Source organism: Haliaeetus albicilla, chromosome 9 (genome assembly GCF_947461875.1).
Source record: "Haliaeetus albicilla chromosome 9, bHalAlb1.1, whole genome shotgun sequence".
Lineage (NCBI taxonomy): Eukaryota > Metazoa > Chordata > Aves > Accipitriformes > Accipitridae > Haliaeetus > Haliaeetus albicilla.
In genome coordinates, this window is record NC_091491.1 from 547,337 (window position 1) to 567,450 (window position 20,114).

General features: G+C 45.5%; 1 protein-coding gene across 1 annotated transcript in view; it reads right to left on the bottom strand.

Annotated features, from left to right (window-relative positions):
- WSCD1 (WSC domain containing 1) overlaps positions 1-20,114 on the bottom strand; it is a 33,342-nt gene that overhangs the window by 2,269 nt on the left and 10,959 nt on the right. Inside the window, exons 4-9 of the mRNA XM_069790794.1 lie at positions 16,071-16,185; positions 14,119-14,303; positions 10,883-11,004; positions 4,199-4,364; positions 2,555-2,719; positions 1,513-1,713 (exon numbers count right to left, since the gene is read on the bottom strand). Of these exons, the coding sequence (XP_069646895.1) occupies positions 1,513-1,713; positions 2,555-2,719; positions 4,199-4,364; positions 10,883-11,004; positions 14,119-14,303; positions 16,071-16,185 (954 nt within the window). The remainder of the gene's footprint in view (positions 1-1,512; positions 1,714-2,554; positions 2,720-4,198; positions 4,365-10,882; positions 11,005-14,118; positions 14,304-16,070; positions 16,186-20,114) is intronic.

Here is a 20,114-nt window from a genome sequence, read left to right on the forward strand (position 1 = left end):
CCCCGGGGAAGAGTTTGACTGAAAGATGGGGAAGGGATATGAGAAGGAAAGGCAGTGGGTCCTGCTTGGAGGGTGGATTAAGCAATGCTTTGCCATGTAACTTCAAGCAGATTCTTTTACTTCTGTGGTTTTACTACCCTTTTACCTCTGTTTCAGATGTAGACTGAGAAGGAGACAGGTTTATTTTTTAACATCTATGTAAACAAATAATATATAATAATTATCTAATGATATATTAACTTTTTATTATGTAAATGCGGCATCAAGGCACTGATCTTGGCTGGGGCCCAAGGTGTTCTTGATTTCCAAATCTGCCAAATAACATATTTTTCTGCATGCTTACCAGCCTGCTTATGGGAAGACTGGATAAGGAAATAGGATTAAAGGGGAAGATTCTTCTGTTCTTGGCACATGGGAGGCATTTAGGGTCACCTACCAGGATCACTGGGACAAAATTTACTGAATTATTTTCTCATCTTTGCCTTTGGCATTAATGACACCTCAATCTCTATTTGCTGTCTGTGATAATTTAATTTTCCAAGGGTCAAGATAGTCCTAGCTAAAGCTTTTGGGCTGGACAAAGAACATTTGTGGCTGAAATGTAACAATTTGTAGTTTGCATTACAGGAAAGCCATTCCCTCTAGACTTCTTCTCTTTACTAAGGACATTTTGTCTGTTTTTTTGATGAATGGGTCTTGAGTTGTGACTGATGAAAGGTGATACATGAACTTGGGAAAGAAATATGCTGTGACAGAGGACACTTCCCCCCAGCCTCCCCCAGCCCTGTGCTCTGTGGTTTGCCAAGCCACAGCTGTAATGCTTAAAATATGCACGAGGAGAAATGCAAGCCGAATCTCTTCTCTGCTGCAGAGTCTGGATGCAGCAGTGTATTCAGTGGGGAAATTGTAGTCACACCATCCACCTTGCCTGCCACGCTTCATGCATTTGACTGGCATATTCTGAAGTCTTTTCATGTGTTCAAGGAACACTGAATCTCAAGTCCCCTTATTGCTATTATCCTTATTTATCTGCAGTGCAGTAGCACCTGTGCAGTGCTGTAAAATTTCCTTCAGGAAATGTCATGCTCCATTGAATCCTCCAGATCTTAAATTAGATTTCTCACAGTTATTACATGCTGCAGGGGCAAATTTTCTTCACATCGCATAGCTTGGCAAATGGGCTGTACACAGGGGTGTTGTACCTGGACATCTTTCCTCTGCCAAACAGTACGATGGCAGTAGTGTTGCTGTATGCCTGTGGCCACAGCATTGGTGCAGTGCTACCCTCCTCTCCATGGTGGTAGATACACGGCAAGACCACAACCACTCCCAGAGTGCGGGTCTGAGTGCTTTTGGGACTGATCTTGGCTGTGGTGGGACTCAAGTCCCACTGCATTTGGTTGCTCAGGTCCCAGTGCATTCCCCCCTTCCCAGCATGCCGAGAAGATGGGTTTCAAACTCTGTCCAAAGTGGCAGCGGGCACCCCCAGCCCATGCCGGGGCCGTGTGTTACCTTTGCTCTTCCAGTTGCGGTCGGTGGCGTACCCCAGGTGCCCGGCGTATTTCCTGTTGAACTCCGCCATCAGTGATTTGTATGGGTTCCTTATCAACAGGATTGCCGAGTCAAACATTTCAATCTCTGTCTTGCCACTTTCATGTGTTTTCACACAGATGGTCCTTCTACTTCTCCAGTGGTCTTTTTCTCCTTTAAAACCTGTTTTACAAAACAGGACTGTTGGCTTTTTCACTTGATTATATGTCTGTGCCCTTTCATGCACTCTAAATCATTCCCTACAGTGCTGTAAAACTTGTGAAAGTACCAGTCAATTAAACGCATCGCCCAGGACCTGGGACCAGGGCTGAAATTTATTCTTGGCCTGCCACTGACCTGCAAGGCTTAATGACTTTATTTGTCTGGGAGCCATATTCCTGTGTGCTTCTCTACGCCTGCTGTAAGGAGGACCCTGTCCCTGGCTGGAGCCCCAGCTGCTGAGCACGACATGTGCTGGGAGCCAGGCTTTCCTCCACTGGGGAGGACTTCGTTGGTACCTCGCTGCAAAAGGGCTGTTTTTCACAGGGCCAATGCTTGGTGCTTCTAAATAACATGCCCCTCAGGATATTGTCCTCCCAGAGTAATCAGTAATGCTTAAAAATTCAACCCTTGCATTTCATGTGCTACTGAAGAGTCTTACCCTCTGGGTTTAGTCAACTTTTTTTCAGTCAGCTGGTCTTCTGGACCAGTCTTTTAGATGGGAGTGGTGCACATGCATGTGCACAGCAGCATCAGTGCAGGTGACATGCAAATTTTGCAAATTGAGAACCTGGCTGTTGTCTATGAAAGTAGTTGCCTGTCAGGCTCAGTGTGTTGCTGGAGCAGTCCCTGCTGCTGTCTGCACCACGTGAGACTGCTCATTCCAGGTACGTGTTTAAATTTTACCAAATGTGCCAACAGTGACAGCCTTTGCTGGCTCCAAGCAGAAGGATGCCCGAGCAAGTTAAGTAAAACTTCGTGCCTCAGAAAGGCTTTGTGTGTCCCATCCCTCTGGATACAGTACCTTTGTTGTAGAGGGCTCCATCGAAGTAATAGCTTCCTGTGTAGTATCCTGTGGCATGCTCTATCAAATGGCGAGCCCACGTATTCCCAGCCCCAGGAAAGCTTGACAGAGCAACGAACACTTTGGATTTGGTGGTTAAGAATTTCCTGTCCGTACAGCGGGTGTCTGCGAGTACAGAAGATATTTCATTGTTAGCATTGTGGCTTTTTAATAATTCCACTGACAGCTCTTGATTACAGGGTTTATTGCTTCTTTCTTCTCTCTCTTATGAATATAGGATATCAATTTGAGTCCGGTTGTGAGTCAGCTGCTTCCCAAAATTAATTCAGCCATAAGAGGCCAAAGAGATTGTCCTCGGAAGAGGTTTTTGCTGGTTTTGTGTGGCAATGCTTTTTTGATAGAGCTGCGGCAAACCATTGTACTAGCCAGCAAGTTGTGATAAAAGCCCCCTGATGCCTGTTTGTTAATGGCTATTTGCCTGGCAGGTTGGCTCTTCAATGAAACCCTGAATGTGCCAGTACACCTGGAAATTGAGAGTTTTATAATGCAGGAGAAAGCCCTCTTACTGAAAGGAGCTGGTGTTCAGTTAAACCTCTATGCTGTCATTCTTCTCTGAAGGGCCCAAGGCAGTGATGAACCTGCATCGCGTTGATCTCCCATGGGGGCTAGACACCTGGTTTCCATACATGCCTTTGTAAATCCTAACCTTATTTCTTAGTGTGCCGATAAAAGCAAGGATAAGATGAGAACCAATCTTGACCCTCTGTGATGATTCAACAAGAAGCCAGGAAATAAATTAGAAATTACTCTCTTCATTCTTCAAAGCAGCCTCTAGATGAAGCCATGGCTAGAAAATGCCAGCATAGTCCACAGGAGGCTGTCTTCTGCTACTACTGGTCTACACAGATGTGGGAAGTACTACCAATTTCATGAAAGCAAGTGTTCCTCTTGCATGATCTTTTCATGTGCTGGTGTCTGCAGCCTACCTCTGAACTGGGAGATGGAGGGAAAAAAAGGGTGTCGGGTTAAAAAAAGCCCGGCACCAATCCAGAAAAGCACTTAATTTAATTTTAAGCTTGTGAGAAGTTTCACTGAACTCGGTGCAAATCATTGCACGGATAAAGTTGCCAGTGCCACCTAAATGACTTACTGGATTGGAGCCTTACTCTCTGCTTTATTTTCCGGCTTTGAAACATGTATGCAGATGAATATTTTAGAGGAAGATGGGTAGAGCAAAATTAGTCTGCAGAGCTGTCTCAGTAGCTACGTGGCATGGGGGCTGGGTGTGCATTTAATGAGCAGGAGTGGAACCAGAGGATGGGGTCCTTGTCCCCAGCTGCCCGGGGTGCTGCATGGCTCGGAGTATGCCTTCCCAGGCTCTGCCTTGTTCTCTCCATCTGCAAAATAATTATAGTCTTCCAGGGTGGGGGGAGGCTGTGTTGCTTAATGAGAGAATAGAAAGATGCATATTTATGAGTGCAATTGCAAGGAGGGATTTAGATAAGGGGTGTTTCCTAAATTCCTGCCTGTATTGTGATAAGACTGCTGTAAACTAGATCACTTTTGCCCACTGCAGAAGGAGCGCAGGGGCTGTTCCCAGCAGTGGTGGGTCTGGCCCTGGCACAGGGAGGCTGGAGCTCATACCTTGCACCGGTGTCTGATAGACCAGGCAGTATTTTCCCTCGGCAGCACTGCTGGTGTTGTGCATCCCGCTGCAGAGCAGCCTATCTGCGCCGTCGCGCAGCGAGAAGCGCCCAGTGGGGTAGCCGCAGTAGCACTCCCGCCCTCGGACGACTGCCAAGGGAAACTCCTACGAATGAGAGAAAATAGATCAGCGCGTAAATGCCATGACATCAACAGCCTGCGGGGAATGCTGCTGCTATACAAAGAAAAATAAATCTTCGCAAGGCCACTGTCAAGATCAAAGCAGTGTTTGTGATATATCATTGTAAAGCTCATGCTTCTTAGCCTACTACTTTCGTATGGCAATTTCTTAAAAAGTGGTTTTCAGACACAAGCCTTGTAAAGCTTGAAAATTCACAATATTCTGTTTTTTTTAATTATTCATAAAAATAATTTTATAATATTCCTGCAGCATCTAGTGCGTAACTCCATCTGCAAAACATCAGTGTGGGAAAGGTTGTTCTTATTTACCCTCAAAACGAGCATTTTGAATTGGATCATCTTCTAAACTTCCACTTAGATTCCCCCGAACTGAGGAGTCAGCTGTGAAAAGGTTTGCCTTACTGAGTTGATCTAACCAGAGTTTTTGTGGCGGAAACTCGCCCTTAAACTTACAGAATTTAAGCAAAGAAGGAAATTTAAACCCACTAACTGCTGCAATCATGTTTAAAAATAGAAAGAAAAAAGTCAAGCCATAAAAAAAGTATGCATCTTAGTCTGACTTCTTCACAGTTTGCAAAAAATGAATGTGCATAGAGGGGCTGATACAGGGTTTGAGAGCTACTATGTGTATTTTTTGAAAAACTATATAGAAATACGATACCAAGTAATTTTTGGCACATCTATTCAGAGGGACTGTGCTGATGGTGAACATGAGGCTGCACCAGAAGAGGCAGAGCTGAGTGCAGCTGTACCTGGTGCTGGAGTGAACTAAGGGCACACACAGCTCTGCCTGCTGGTGCGTGCAGGGTTAGCTCACCTGGTGCCTGGGCTCTGTCTTCAGGCATGGATGCTTGTTTTCTGTTACCTTGCTTCTAGATAGAGAAACCTCATACGAAATCCAGACTGACCGCTGCAAATGACAGGTATCTCAGCAGAGTGTGAAATGTGCAACCACAAGAAAGTTATAGGTAGTGTTCATTGCAAGGAAGTAAGTCCCAAGAAAAATTTTTGGCTCTGAGAAATTTCTTTTCAGTGGATTTGATGAAAAGTAATTCAGGTTTTGGTGTACCAGTCTTACCCTAAACAGGCAACAGGCTGCAAAGCAGCATTGCTGTGTGGTGTCAGAGCAGCTGGGCTAGTAATGATGAGAATTAAGAGAAGTTTGAGGGAAAGGTATGCTAACTATTTGCTGAAGAAACTAGCAGTTGCTTGTGTGCTCAACAGGAAAAGCACACTTAGTACTTTGCTGAAACTGGCCCTAAAATTCAGTTTTTCTCCTTGGATTTCCAAAGTCCCCTGATGGCTTGCTCCGCAGCATGGGAGTGCGTGGGTGTGCAGGGACAGGCTGAGCAAAGGAAGTTCAGGGGTTATTTGAGTGCAGAGTGTTCGATTCCACCTATACCATATCAACACTTTTTGCCTTTTAAAAGTCTTTTGGAGTCTGGGAATGCGTGACAGGACTGCTGAGCAGCTTATCTCTCGCTCTTCCCCACGTGTTCATCCTCTGATAAGGAGTCAAATACAACACATGTGCCATCTGTGCCCAAACAGCCAACATTTGCTTAGTGAATGAGATATGACACTGTCAAAAACTATTTGCAGATTTGATCCAAGGGCAAAATAGTTCTGTTTCTGCCTGCAAACAGAAATTTTCCCTTTACAATGAAGCAGTGTTTCTCCGTTTGAGAAATTAATAAGTATTCCAGCCCTTAAACACAGCCTAGAATAAAAAGGTACCTTGTACCTCATGCCAAGTGGCACCTGCAAGCGATTGACTTTTCTGGAAGGCTGGAGGTTTTTGGAAGAAACCTAAGCCAATGCTTCTCCATACTTCTGTGTCTGCAGAAGCCCTGGTCGATATGGTGCTGTTCTGCAGGCACTCTGCATGCGGTTCAGGGTAACGGTGGTGCGGGGTGCCCGGCCATTCTGGAGGCAGGGCAGTGGGGCTGTGCCTCGCCTGTGCAGCCTTCCTGCCGCTCGGGCAGCAAGTGGGCTTCGCAAGTGAAAGTTTCAGAGCTTCAGTGATGGCAGCACAGACGTTGAAAGAAGCATGACTAGTTCTGGGAATCACACCAGGATCTGCAGCGTCAGTGCAAAGCACTGCAGTCAGCTGGCTGATTATTCAGTTGGTCTGTCTACCTGATGCAGGGCACAAAGCGATTGCAAAGTAACGTATTCAATCTTGACTCCCCATCAGTATTTAATCAAAAGTACAAGCCATCCACTTTGCTCATCTGTGGATTTATGTATGCCCCAAGCTGTGGTTATGGCTTTAAGCAACCATGTAACTTTTAAGCGCAGGACTAGTCCTCAAGCTCAGTGCACACAAATCTGTGATGCTTCGCTTCAGTTAAACACAAGTCTATTGCCAGAGAAGTCTGCGGGTCTGTGAATAAGCATTTTTCTGGATTGAGCTTTAGAGCATGCATTGACAGGCTCAGGTGTCCATCCTGCAAGCTGTAACTCAGTGAAAGGGAATGTCAATGGGACTATTTACCTAAGAATTTGTGAGGTGAAGCCTCAACAGGTAGCTTATGTGCTATAAGGAAAGCAATCATTCTCCAATAGCAACACAGATGATGTGATGATTCAATCGCTGATTGTTTTTTATTAGATTGTATCCAAATTAAGAATTACGAATAGATTAAAAATACACTTATCTGGTTCTACTCTAAATTCCTTTCTTTTCCAGCTTTCTATACTAACTCTCCTATCTGACACAGTTAAACCTTTTCTTTCAATCTACCAAAAAGAATAAGAGATGGGGGGCTAATCACGGAAGGAAATTTCTCTCCCAAGTAAAAATGGTGGGTTTGGTTTACTTAAAAATGGGCATGTTCATTTTGCAACAAACCCAGAAGTCAGTCTTCAAGTTTTCATTGAACTGGATATGTTAAGAGCAAAGAATAAATACCATAAAGCCAGTACACCCTTGCATAAAAATTCTGGCTTGTTTTACACTGATCTGTGGAGGCCAGGGGCCAGTTCCTCAGTGCACTGTTATACCCGATGTGACCCTGACTTGAAATACTCCTCTCACTGCTGCAATAAAGTCAGCAAGGCTGTGATTATCTGTGCCAGTTGAGGTTCTAGCCTACTTATCTTTGGTTTTATTGTGTTTAAAAAAAACAAACCTAAATGAAGCTATAGAAACACTCTGTATGAATTCTACAATGGGATTTGGGTCAAAATCCCAGGAGTCTTTTGTTTATGGGTAAATAATGGCATGTAGCTACATCTGGAATCCAAAATAGTAGGTCTATTTCTGAAATTAGAACATTGCTGTATTCTGTATATTGCTTTATAAAGAAAAGAAAAAGCACCTTAGAGTTGGTAATGTTCAAGTGTGCAAACTTGCTGACATGGCTTTTGGATGCGTTGAAATACTGGGGTTCTCTCCTCAAGACTTAGTGTTATTCCAGATTTTATTTGTATCATCGTATATAACTGTATACAGCAGCTGAGTCATAAAAGGACTGTTTATTTAAAAATATAAATTCAAATGGAGATGGCTCATTTAGTATGCAGGTTGGCTTAGGAAAGAGCATATATGAAAATTATGGCTTCTGGCCAAGGGACCTAGCACAGAAACACATTCATGGATCTGTGTATGGGGTGATAATGGGTTGCTATTAAGCAATGTTATCACTCTGTTAATTAAGAAGGAAATTGATAATTAAGGGTATTTAGCAGGTTTCATCTGAAGTTGTAACCTCAAATTCATATCTCAAATGCTTTCAAGGGCTGGAGCTACCATTCCAGCTGCAGAAAGCAATTTGCAAGGCTAACAGATAAATATGGTATGCCTCAATTTGCTTTTCTTCTAAGTCCCAAGGAGCAAAAGACTTACTAATGTGTTTTTTTAAGCATCCAACTAGTTCCATTTAAAAGCCCACTAGCTTTTTCAGGATACATAGAAATTGGTGGGATAATTCCTTTCAGCGTAACAGACTGGACTAAAATGACGGTGCCTTCCTGATTTCAGGAGGGCTAAGTATGTTGCTGTCAGCTAGGAAGTTGTCCATCTTATTTTGAAAGGAAAGGAACTGAAGTCAGGACAAACGTTTGTAGTGTCTTGATAGGACTTGTTTTGGTATCTAGAGTTAAAGCACAAATTGATGTGTAACAGTTGGACTTCTGGATACGTAATTGCTGCTGCTTAAGTGGAGGGAGACATTGCTAGTCTTTTTGCAGGCAAATACTCTCCATTAGTCACTTTACAAAGGGTAGCATGGCGCCTAGCAAAGCTAAAGGAGGCAGGGGGAGATAAGCAGATTGTTACCTGCCCTGTTTTAGGGAGGGAATAAATGAGAGGTACCAAACCTTTTCTTCACCTTCCTTCAGTCCCTTTTCCTCTTAACGTTATAATTTCTGCAGCCCTCTCCGTGCCCTCTGTGCAGAAGGAGTCTGTTTAGATAATCCTTTAGAATATGTGGTTTGATGATGCCTTTTTCACACAAGCTTCCTCAAGTCAATATGCATTGACTCTAACTCGGAAAGCCACTAGCTGTTCTGCAGAGATGGACAGTTTTCTCCATCCTGCTGCTCTCCTCTATTCAACCCTGTTTGAATGTCATGGTAATGTGGCACATTTTGGTTGTGGTCTTTTTCCTGTCCTTCTCAGTCATGAGTAATCTCAGATGCTTCCACTTTTTGGCTGTGTAGCCAGAAAAACTTGAAGGAACTGTACTTCTGAAAACCCACTTATTTAGAAAAGTAATCTCCCAAAACCAGAATGGCATGACTGTGCTTAAAAACATTGACCTTATGTTTGAGCACATCTGAAAACAACTTCTCCAGATATTTCATACTGTTCTCCCACATAGAGAAGGAATAATTAATTGCACTTCATCAGTAAATATTAATAAAATTATGTTACATGGGGGTAAATTGACACAGAAAGAGCAAGATTTTTTTCCTACCATTAAATAATAGATTAATGGCAGAGCTTGGAAAGAATTGCTCATGAAGTCCTACTTTACTGAACATTTATATGCATGGAGGATGCAAGAGTGTGTTTGTATGCACGCTTTTAAGGTACTATATACAGGGTATATGGGTGATTCACTGCAATTCGCTGCACAGAGTTAATTCCATGATGCATTCTTAAAACACTGATGAGCTGGTATAGAGGGTATGTTGACTGGGAAAAGCTTTCCCACTCTACCTAGTAATTAAGAAGATTTGTTGTTCATGCCTTAATAGTTTTAATCAATTTTGTGATGCTAGAAGGCAAAGTAATTGAATGTTCAGTTTCGTGCATGAGGCTGAATGTGGCTGCAGGCTAAATCTGACCACACAGTGAACCCTGCTCTGTACAAAAAAAATAGGCCCCATTGGAGTGGGGAGGAAGGGAAGGGAACCAACCACAGCAACAGCTGCTAAAGGACAGGGTGCCCTGGGCCAAATGTTCCCTCCCGTAACGACACCCAAGTCTGTCAAAGTCAAACTTCTTCGGTTCTTACAGCCATGGTCTTACTCTGTGGTAGTGTGGAGGATGAGCAAAGGTGATGCTTCAGGCCAAGAGTGTGGACAAGGACAGCAGATGTTAGCATGTTCCTCCTTCTCACCTTCTGTCCAAAAGCCAATAAGCATACAACTGATCTTATTTGTTGCTTTCTTGTGGTCTTATATATCGGCATAAAGTTCTACAATGATTCAATTTTAAATTAAAATAAATTTGATTTAAATTACATAGGTTATAGTGAAAGTGGTATAAATTCTTCTGGTGTGGAAAGAGACACATTTGTATAAAAGTATCAGGAATATCCACCTGCTTTCACTGTGCTTATCTGCTTTTTTTTTTTTTTTTTATATTTAAGATTGTATCAAGTTCCTAGCCAACACAGTTACACACTGGTGCAAAAATTGTGTGTAGACACCTCAGCATTAAATCTTCTTCGCTATGGCAGTGTCTGCTGCTGCACCGTCAAGGAGCCTGAGACCAAAAGGACGACCTTGGAGGGGAGCACACAGGGCACAAAGTGGAGGGCGCTGGGGATTGCTTCTCCCTGCCCTGCCCATGCACCGTGCGTGGCTCCTGAGAGCTGAGCCAGGGACCAGCTCCCCAGAGGTCACTGGAGCCACATTTCAGGTGCTGCCAGCCCACATCCACGCTCCAGCAGCATGTCTCCCCGTGAGCAGCAGCCAACAAGACCTCTCCTGGGGTCAGATCTGGCTCTGGGCTTGGTTTGAATGTGACATGGAAATGGTATTGATTTCCTCATGGTTGATACTTGTCACTTAGAACAGCCTTTCTGTGCATCGTATTTAGTGGCATCACTCTGATGGCTTCCCTCCCACCATCCCCACTCAAAAGAGCAGTTGGACCAGATGCATCACTGGGTATTTACTCTGAGTTTTGTCCTTTAGAAACTCATTTACAAATTCAAAGCTCTAAGGCACTAATGTCTGCTATTCCCTTAGTAGAATAAAATTTAAAATAACAAAAAAGAAAGGATGTGAAATGAGAACTGTTCTTACTTTCTTGGAGCAAAATTCAGAGCACATCTCCACCGTCAAATTGGGCTGTATCAAAGAGGCTGGAAAGGTGTCTGTTAAATTTTCTGGAGCTCTAAAACATCCTCGATAGATAACATTCCTCCCTGCAGGGATATGAAATAGGTTTCTCTTGAGAAAACAATGTCCGTAGTATCCTGCCTCTTTCACAAAGAACAATATTAGGTTCAGAAGCTAAAAATAAAAAAAATAAATTTTATATTCCAAATGCTGTAGAAATAAGAGAAACCATGATATACACTAGAAAAATGTGTTGCAAATCCTGTGGAATTGAAAGGAGCACACGCCTTTAGCTTTGTACAAACCACTGAAAGTAGGGCTGCAGCAGAGTTTAGATTAAATTCCACCAGTGGAGGGCATTGCTATTGTTTGCAAGTCCCAGTTTTCTTTTGAAGACATGCTTTCCCCTGAAAGACTTAAAAGCCCCCATAAAAATCTACAAAGCTTCCCATGATCTGCACCAGAAAAGGAAAGGAATTTAAATGAGTCCTGAAAGCCCCCACAGGGACCCACCTTCCTGCACATCTGCTCAGTTGCTGAGCTATCCCTCTCTTCTTCCCACTCGCTTTCTTTTCAGGCCTAGGGAGTTTGCTGCAGCCTTCGAAATCTAAACTAGGCTTTTGTAAGCTGTTCAGGGAGAACAGCTTTCTTCAAGTCTTTAGCATCAGAGTCTGATCTCACCTGCTCCTGTATAAATGCCACAGAGCTTGGCAGAATTGCTCCATTTTTTGCATCACTGTGATTGAAGTCAGGATTTGGCTCAAATACTTGTTACAAGCAGCAATACAATTTTCCCTCATGCTTGAGAGAGAAATGTCCCCTGACAGAACCAAATGAAAACCCAAAGCTGCCATGGAAACTCACTACCCTGGGTAAGGCCCTACATTTGCACAGATGAACTAATGGTAATGAAGAAAATAACATTGTGTGGCTGGTTAGAAAAGAAAAAATTCTGCATGTTGTATGACAGTTCTGTAATTCTTGTGATTTTGTGGGCTTTACAATGGTGGAAAACTTCACCACTCTCTACTAACTCTTTATTAACAGAATTTGCCTAGCGTGACTCAGTAGGGAGAAAGGTAGTTTTGGGAATAAATTTGGGTCTGCACTCACTGGCTACCTTAAGCAATACTCACCAGAACTGATGTGGGAAATGTGTTGGATGACAGGAGAGGTGCACTGCAGTTTTGAAGGAAAAATTTGGTTCTGCGTGAATTTCCTGGCACAAGGGCCCAGATTCCCCAGCATAAGCCAAGAGCAATCTAAGGAGAAGCTGCTTAAATATTGTTCTAATAACAGTTCAAACCAGTTACTAGAAGCAATGCTATATCTTTGGGATCACCTGGGAGATGTGAAAATAAAATAACTTGATGGAAGTTGAGGGGAAACAGGAGTCTCCCTGGGACCAGATCACTGCAAGCACAGCGCCAAAGAATGAAGGGACACAAGTTTTGTGGCTTCTCGGGATGCTCTTGAAAGACTTCCTACTAAATCTCACACCAAGATTTAATTCCTGAAACAAAATGTTTATGGACATATTTAGAGTTGCCTGAGCAGGTCAGGAAGAAAGCTTGAACTGCCCATACTGGCACTTGGGAGGGAGCGTGGTTTGCAGAGAACCCACAGATCACACTGGAAATGTGATGTATTTACGTCATCTGCCTGCTTTCTGGGGAAGGATGGCTGAATTGCCACAGCGATCCCCAGACTGCAATAGCCACAGACTTTGGGCTTCATTGCGTTTAATGGGGGGGGGGGGGGCATGAGTCCTGTGGTGCACGAGCTGTGCAGCTCGTGTTGTCCAGGGAACCAGGGTGGGAAGGGGACGGCCGTGCCCGCAAACCCCATGTCTGGGAGGGTTTAAATGGAGATGCTGCTGGATCTGCCCTGCATAAGTAGAAGCCTTATGCGAGGTCTGTTCTCTACATTGCGTAGTGTAAATCATGGATGCCGTTACAGTTTCAGAGTTACTTTCCAATATACTTATTCATTGTGATTAATACTTCTGTTGGCCCCTCAGCTAGCTTGTGACAGTGGGATTCTTCAAACAGTCTAATATCAGGTATTACTAAGGGCAAACAAAATACAAATCTAGCTCCAGGCTAGACTAATTTGATGACTAATTCATTAATACTTAAGAAAAAAATAAATGCCGCCTTTTCCTGTGAAATATGTATATATATTTTATGCTGAAGATTTAAACAGTGATGCATGTCCTGGGAAACCTGCCAACGTGCCTGTCAGCCTGACACTAGCAATTTAAGTCTATGTACCTTTGATATATAATTTATATGTAGCTGGGTGGATTATTGTACAAGCCTTGACTTGTCTTTAAGAATAAATGAAGTACCATCAATACTGGCACAACCTAAGGTCTTGGTGCTTCTTCTCAGCAAATAACATCCGTAAGGTCTTGTGAGCTTGCCAAAAGTAAAGACTGCTCAGCTGCTTAGGTATTTTATGTGCTTTGGGTTGGCCCAAAGGTTTATCTGTTGTATCTCCCATGGTAGCTGATTGAATGACAAGTAGAATAAGTGTTGTCATCTGATGATGAAACAAAAATCCCAACTGCCACTAGAACAGAAGTCCTTGGAAGAGCAAAACTGTGGTGTCACTTCTGTCACTTAGGAAAGAGAGTAGTGTTCCCCTCTCTCTGGCCTCTACTTATTCTCCTCCTGCAGTCACGTAGCACTTACTTCATTTAGGATAATTTCTGAGCTTAGGGTGGCATTGATATGAGTGCTTTTCTACCCTTCCATTAAAAGGCACCCACTTTCAGGGTTGTTTCTTAAACACGTGTGGGTTTGTCCCTCTGCAATGGATGCAATATGGAGTAGTTTTTCAGCTGAAATTCTGCTGCTGTTGCAGTTGCTCTGCACTCTATTTTCTTTTTTCCCTGGTGACGCTAACTTCCTACGTGGCAGCCCTGAGGCAGCCGCGCCAGGCATGTCTCGCCGCTCCGAGGCGGTGAGCAGCGCTGCTATTTCGGGGAGGGAGCCAGGGACCAGACCAGCAGCAAATGGACACCGCGCCCCATGGGCACCTTTGTCCTTTGCTGTTTCAAACTCTGGTGACAAACGGAGCGAGACGAGCCACAGGGACAGCCCACGCGCTCAGCCCGGCTGTGGCGTCTCCCCCCGTGGGGCGAGCGTCGTTTCTGGGGAGAGCAGCCTCCTCCCTCCGGTCGCACACCCACTTACGTCTTCTCGCTCCTGCCCGCAGCTCCTCCACCCTGTAGACAGAGAGCCGGTTCACCCCTCCGCAGACGGAGCCCTTCTCCCCCTTGCACTCGCTGTTGCACTCCTCGGGCTTCGAGGCGGTGGCTGGCAGCTTGTTCCCGCAGTAGCACTCTGCTCCGTACGCCAGGCCCGCATAGGTGTAAGCCCTGCGGGGAACAAAACCAGGCACTGTTGCTACAGGCACCCCGTCTACTCCCGAGTTGATACCTAATGAAGGCAGGAGCCTGTCCCTGTGTGTGGTGTACTCTTCTGCTGCCCTGCTCCAGAGGCGCAGCCAGCCCCGGGGACCAGCGCGGGCAGCCACCTCGTACCGCGGGTGACGGCGGGGAGCGGTGGTGGTCAGATTCCGCCCGGCGTGGGCTGCCCGGGCCCGGGGCAGTCCTCGGGAGAGCGAGGTGGGCTTTGCCTCCCGATGCGGGTGTCTGAGCGACGGCCCGGTCTCTGGCTGCACGGTCATGCTTGTGCCGTTCCCGCGGGAGCGCAGCCGGGCCTTCGCCCACCTGGTGCCACGGACGTGACAGCGTCGCTGCTGGGGGTGACGCTGCCCCTGCCCGGAGCTACCCCTTCAGGTTTTGATCAGAAATGTGTAAGGACGGTTTAGAGTGGCAGAGAAGAAAAGCCCCTTTCAGAGGTTCTGTTAACTTTTTGGATCCAGTTAGGCAATTTTCAAATGCTCAAGCCCAGGTGAGGCCACCGCTCGAACAGCAGGCCCAGGGCTCGCTGCCTCTCCCGAGACGCCCAAGCCGTGGCTTGCTTCCCGCCGCCGCGCCGGCTCCAGGAGCGGCCGCTACAGGCTGCCAGTGCCTCCTACGCCGCATGAAACCACTGTCCGGTCTGGGTGGGCTCGTGGCACAGGAGTCGGTGCTTGGATGGAGGTGGCAGCCTGCGGTCGCAGCGCACGGTCCCTCGGGTCCCCTTTGCAGGGCGAAGCGCTCCCTTGGGCCTCTCGTGCCAAAGGCGAGCACGCGCCATGCCCACGCAGGCTGCGTGAGGGTCCCTTCGGCCAGGCCCACCGCTGACCCCTCTGCTGGCTGCACCAAGCCAGGGCCTGGCTCCGCCATCCTCCAAAAACTGTCTGACGGGGCCTGACGGTCTGTCCATCTGAGAGGAGAGTACCGTTCCCTTCACCCAAGGGACAGCTCCATCTGGAGCGTCTTTGTGTGGCTGCAGGGGACTGGGCTGCAACAGGGGGGTCTGAGAGCCAGCAAGATGGGGTTAAGCTGCAGTTCGGGCACCCCTGAAGCGATGGGCTCCACGTACGCTGCGTTGCCCTATGGACCAAGGGAAGCAAAATTCACAGGAATAGCTCTAAATCACATTGTTTCTTCTGCTTTCTCTTGTGCTTGGGAGCAATGGGAAATCTTTTTCATAAATATTTTCATATAGTCCTGCCCCAGGTACTAATGATCATCCCCAGCTCGCACCCTGCCTCGGCTGACAGGGCAGGCAGAGCGGTGGCAGGAGCTGCGCCTGCCTGTTCCCTGATGACCGGCAGCTCTGTGGGCTGCGCTCGGAACAGCCCTGCTCCTTACCACACACCTGGTTGTCTTGTTCTCTCCTGTTTCTGGGAGCGGTAGTTTCTTCATAGTTTTTTAAATATTTTAGATCAAAGATTTGGGCTAGAGGGCAATATCTAACAAATACCTAACAAAGACTATCTAACAAAACAGTAATTTTTGACCAGGACAACAGAAAATATATTGTAAGTAGCCATGCTATAATAAAGAGAATAGGCAGCAGTGAAACAGTCTACTTTAAGCAAGGTAGCAGAGCTATGCCATGCCTGAAGGTATGAGATAATCACAGTTTTCACAGATGCTATATATTTAACGTATGCATGCTTTTCCCATTTCAAATTCAGTTCCACTTATTGTTAGAAAAGAGAATACTAGCAGTGAAAAAATAGCACTCACCTCTCAGCACAAGCTTCCTGACAGTGAGATACTGTCATTTTTCTTAAGTCATAAAACACAGCTCCCTTCAGTGTCCTTTCCCTTGAATCATCACTGAAGCATCCCATGTAGGTGCCTGTGTGCATGCAAGACCAGAGTTAGGCAACATGCATGGGATGGAGACAGGGGAGAGGGGAAAAAAAAAAATCCAGCTGTGATCGAGTGCCGTATGTTGCAAGCAGGGTTGCATTTGATCAAGTCACAACCTGTCTGGGGTCCAGCTTGCTCTACAGACCTGTCCGCTGGTACTGAACCTTTGTAGGTGCTATTGAAGGAGTAAACTCAAATGTCAAATGGAAATGAACAGAAGGGAAATGAGATTTTTCCCTTAGCCACATTACTTTAAGCAGGCCTACCTTTGCAGACCCAGAGTCTGCGACCACCCCGGAGCCATGGTTCCCGCAGGCGACTGCTGCCTGCTCGACTCCCTCCGGTGACAAGGCATGGCAAGTTTCTGAAGTAAAGGAGAAGGTAGTCTTCAAAATTATATAAACTTTGAGAAATCTTGTTGGATTTCTCCCAGGTTTTCTTGCAAATCTCTAGTTGATAATGAGATGGTGCAAGAGAAATATTAAGAAAATCAATTCTCTTTGGGTACATAGAGTTATATTAAAGCTATAATGGAAAGATAACTTCAGTCGTAACTAGACAGCACTGTCTAGCTATCGCATTGAACTCTCTCTTTCTCTCTGGTGCAAATGAATCTCTTAAAATATGTCTTGCTTAACATATGAAAGATAAATATTTCTCTTAGACTGCATCCTATGTTGAGCCTCTTTTTTGTTGTCATGAACAAAAGACTATAAAAATCCAGCCCGTTTTTTAATATATGATTGGAAGGATGATGTGGAGTCCCACTATTATACAGCAGTTGTGTGTATTTAAGTACATTTTATCATTAAAATATGAAGGAAAAAAGGAAATTTGATTTTAGAAGTAGCAGTATTGAGGTGATAACACAGGGAAAGAATATATGAGGAAAAATGAAACTAAAAAGCATTGTATTAACAATAAAATAATCCACAAGAAAAAGAAAGTTTGAGCCACTCTAACAGAGATTTTGGAGCTAAGAATAATAAATCAAACATTTAAATATTACAAACACAACAGTAGATTCAAAGACCTGCACATTGGTAATTTGCAAACATGCAATTAGAAAATTCACAAGCTGTGAATATACACCCACAGCACTCTGTTAATGAGATGGGAGTCACACACCTGCAATAAGGATGTTCTGCATTTTAGCGGAGACTTGATTTGGGTACTTTGATTCAAACCAGTAGCAGCAGAAAACTCAGCGTGTGGGGCCAAAGAGCCTGAGTCGGGAGGCACGGGCAGGCCAGCGAACACAGGCGGCATCCACGCTCCTCCCTGCATCCTTCCCGCGCTGCTGCCAGCCCGACAGCAATATCTCATTCACATCCTCCTGTGAACGAGTCACAGAGAGACTCTGCGCTCTTGGAGCAGAACGTCATGTCAGCAATCCAGACCTTGTCACCTCTGCATCCTGTGCAATGGTGTAACCAGGCCAGGGGAAATGGTATGAAACACCCCATCCGCTGGAAGCGTTCGTAACAGAAAATTTTCATTTTTTACCTAACAAATTCCTGTTATCATTTGTTGCACTAGTAGTATTTGCCAGTCTCCCTGGCAGGGTAAGATGTGGTCCCTACCCTGAGCCACCTGCAACGTAAGCAGGCAAGATAGCTTTATGTGGAGAAAAAAACATAAGGACTTGAATTTTCTCACCAAGGCCATGTGATCCTGGGTGGACACAGAGCAAGGCAAAGTGAGCCAGGAGGTGTTCACAATATGCTGGAGCAGATGCCATCGTTTTTGTCTCGGGTTAAGGGTCTGCCCCGGGAAGCACACTGAAGGCTGGCTTGCAATCCCCGTGCGTGAGCTGGAGCAGAGCGGCCGTGCCGCGTCAGGAAGCATGGGCGTTATTAGGATGGCACTGATGAGGAATGCACAAACACAGCCTCCGTGGTAAGGCAATGTGCCGCTTTACTGAGCGGGAACCACAGGGCAATGCTGAAACTTTAATAAGCATTATAACCACGGAGGAGTTAATTATATCTTGGAAGGGATCCATAATGAAATAACAAGCCTGTAAGTTTACTAGGAGAAGTGAGGGGGGGGGAAGATAACATGCTCTACGTAGGTAGTTAAATTTTTAATTGATAATTTCCAAAGGCATTCCAATGCTTGTTAACAATACTGTTATTAATAATGTCACTTCATGTTCAGTCAGATATTCAAATGATGCATATTTGAATCAACATAATTCAGTAGGATGTAGCAATAAATAGTCCTTCTGGCTCCTCTCAGTCAGCAGTTAGAACCTGAGCAAGGCACTAGCTTAATGGCTGATACAGGTGCTAGCCTTAACTAACTTTATGGATAATTTTCAAAATTAATTTTTTTGGTTTTAATTGAAGTTTTTAAAGAACAGGTTCATGCTCTGCCTAGTATTAGAGTAGCTTATAAGGACTCACCATGTTTCTCTACTTTTTATCTGTTCTTTTGTTCACCAGGGGTGGGTGGGTGCGTGGGAATTCACCAAATGCAAGGGGGACTAGAGCTGCCCAAGCAGCTACAGTCCATGAAGGGAGAAGGAGGCATGCTGTCTTCACACAGTCGGGACTGCGGAAGAGGCAAAGCCAAATGGCTTGTGGGCACTCACCAAGTTCAGCAAGCCAGGTTTACTTCATTGAACCCACCAAAACTATCCATGCTGCCAGAGCACGTGCAGCATGGAAGTACTGCTCACAGGACATCTGGAGCAACAGAATGTAATGTGCCCTAATTTATTGTATTGCTTTCTCTCTTCCACGGCCCCCTCAAATCTCTCAGTGGGAAACAGCAAGCCTGCCCAGGCAGCACCCTGCCTGAGCACCTCCTTGCTAAATCGTCAGCCTCTACTGAGCAGCTGAGACCAGGGTGTCTGCTGCTTGCAAAACAGTGGAAAAAGTAGTACTTTGTGAATATTAAATACTGGCTTTATGAGGTACAGGTACAAAAATGGTAGCCTGGAGGGTTCATGTGATTCTTTTCTGCAACTGTCCACGAAGAGCTTATTAAACTAGGTGGTGACCAAAGTCAGGAAAAGACATATTTGCTTAAGGTGAAGGTGCATCCTCCTCCCACAAAGAGCTGGCAGTCTCTGCGTCCAGCCCTGCCCAGCAGGGACAGGGATAGGGACAGGGCCACCCCCCAAAGCTTTCTGCTCCCCTGCACCAGGCTTGGTCACTGGTGCGCGGGATGGAGTAGCTGCAACCTCATGTTTCATGCTAGTCCAGGGGCTGTCATTAAGTTCTGAGCACCCAGGCTATGTGCTCGGGGCATGTCACGAAATGCAGTGGGGTTCTCTGGGAGACATCTGCGCTTTGCAGCCTCTCTTCTCTGCCACCAAAGCCTGCTACCAATGGGATGTTACAAAGTGCCTGCGGAGCACTCTTGGAAGCTCCAGCTTGGTGCTTCAGGTGGCTCCAGCGGCTAGTTTGCCGACTCACAAAGTGAGAGTCATCTCCCATACACCATCACTATCACCTTCTTGTTCCCATTTCTGACACTTCACTTAGTAGGAGTCACAAGGGGGCACCCATTTTGTGGGATTTTTGCAGAAGGTGCCCCTTTGGGTAAATTTATTCAACAAACTAAAGAGCAGTTTAGTAATATGGAGTCTAGTCATCCAGATCCCATTCTTTTTTTATTATCAGTGAAACATCTCCAACAATAACTAGTTCTTCTAAAAGGCAATGGATCAAAGATTGCAAACTCATAATTTGATGCTGCAGCCTTGAGAGCATGGTCAGTCACCTAGCTTGAATCCTGTTGCTTTCTATGTTGGGCTTCTCAAGGGGGCTTGTTTGCTCTCTGGGGATGCTCAGCCTTTGGAGGTGACTGCAGAGTTGGGGCTCCAGCTCCCCGCTGCACAGCGAGCAGCTCGGCTGTGTAACAGCCCAACACTATGGGCATCTGGCTTTGTACACCTCCTCGGAG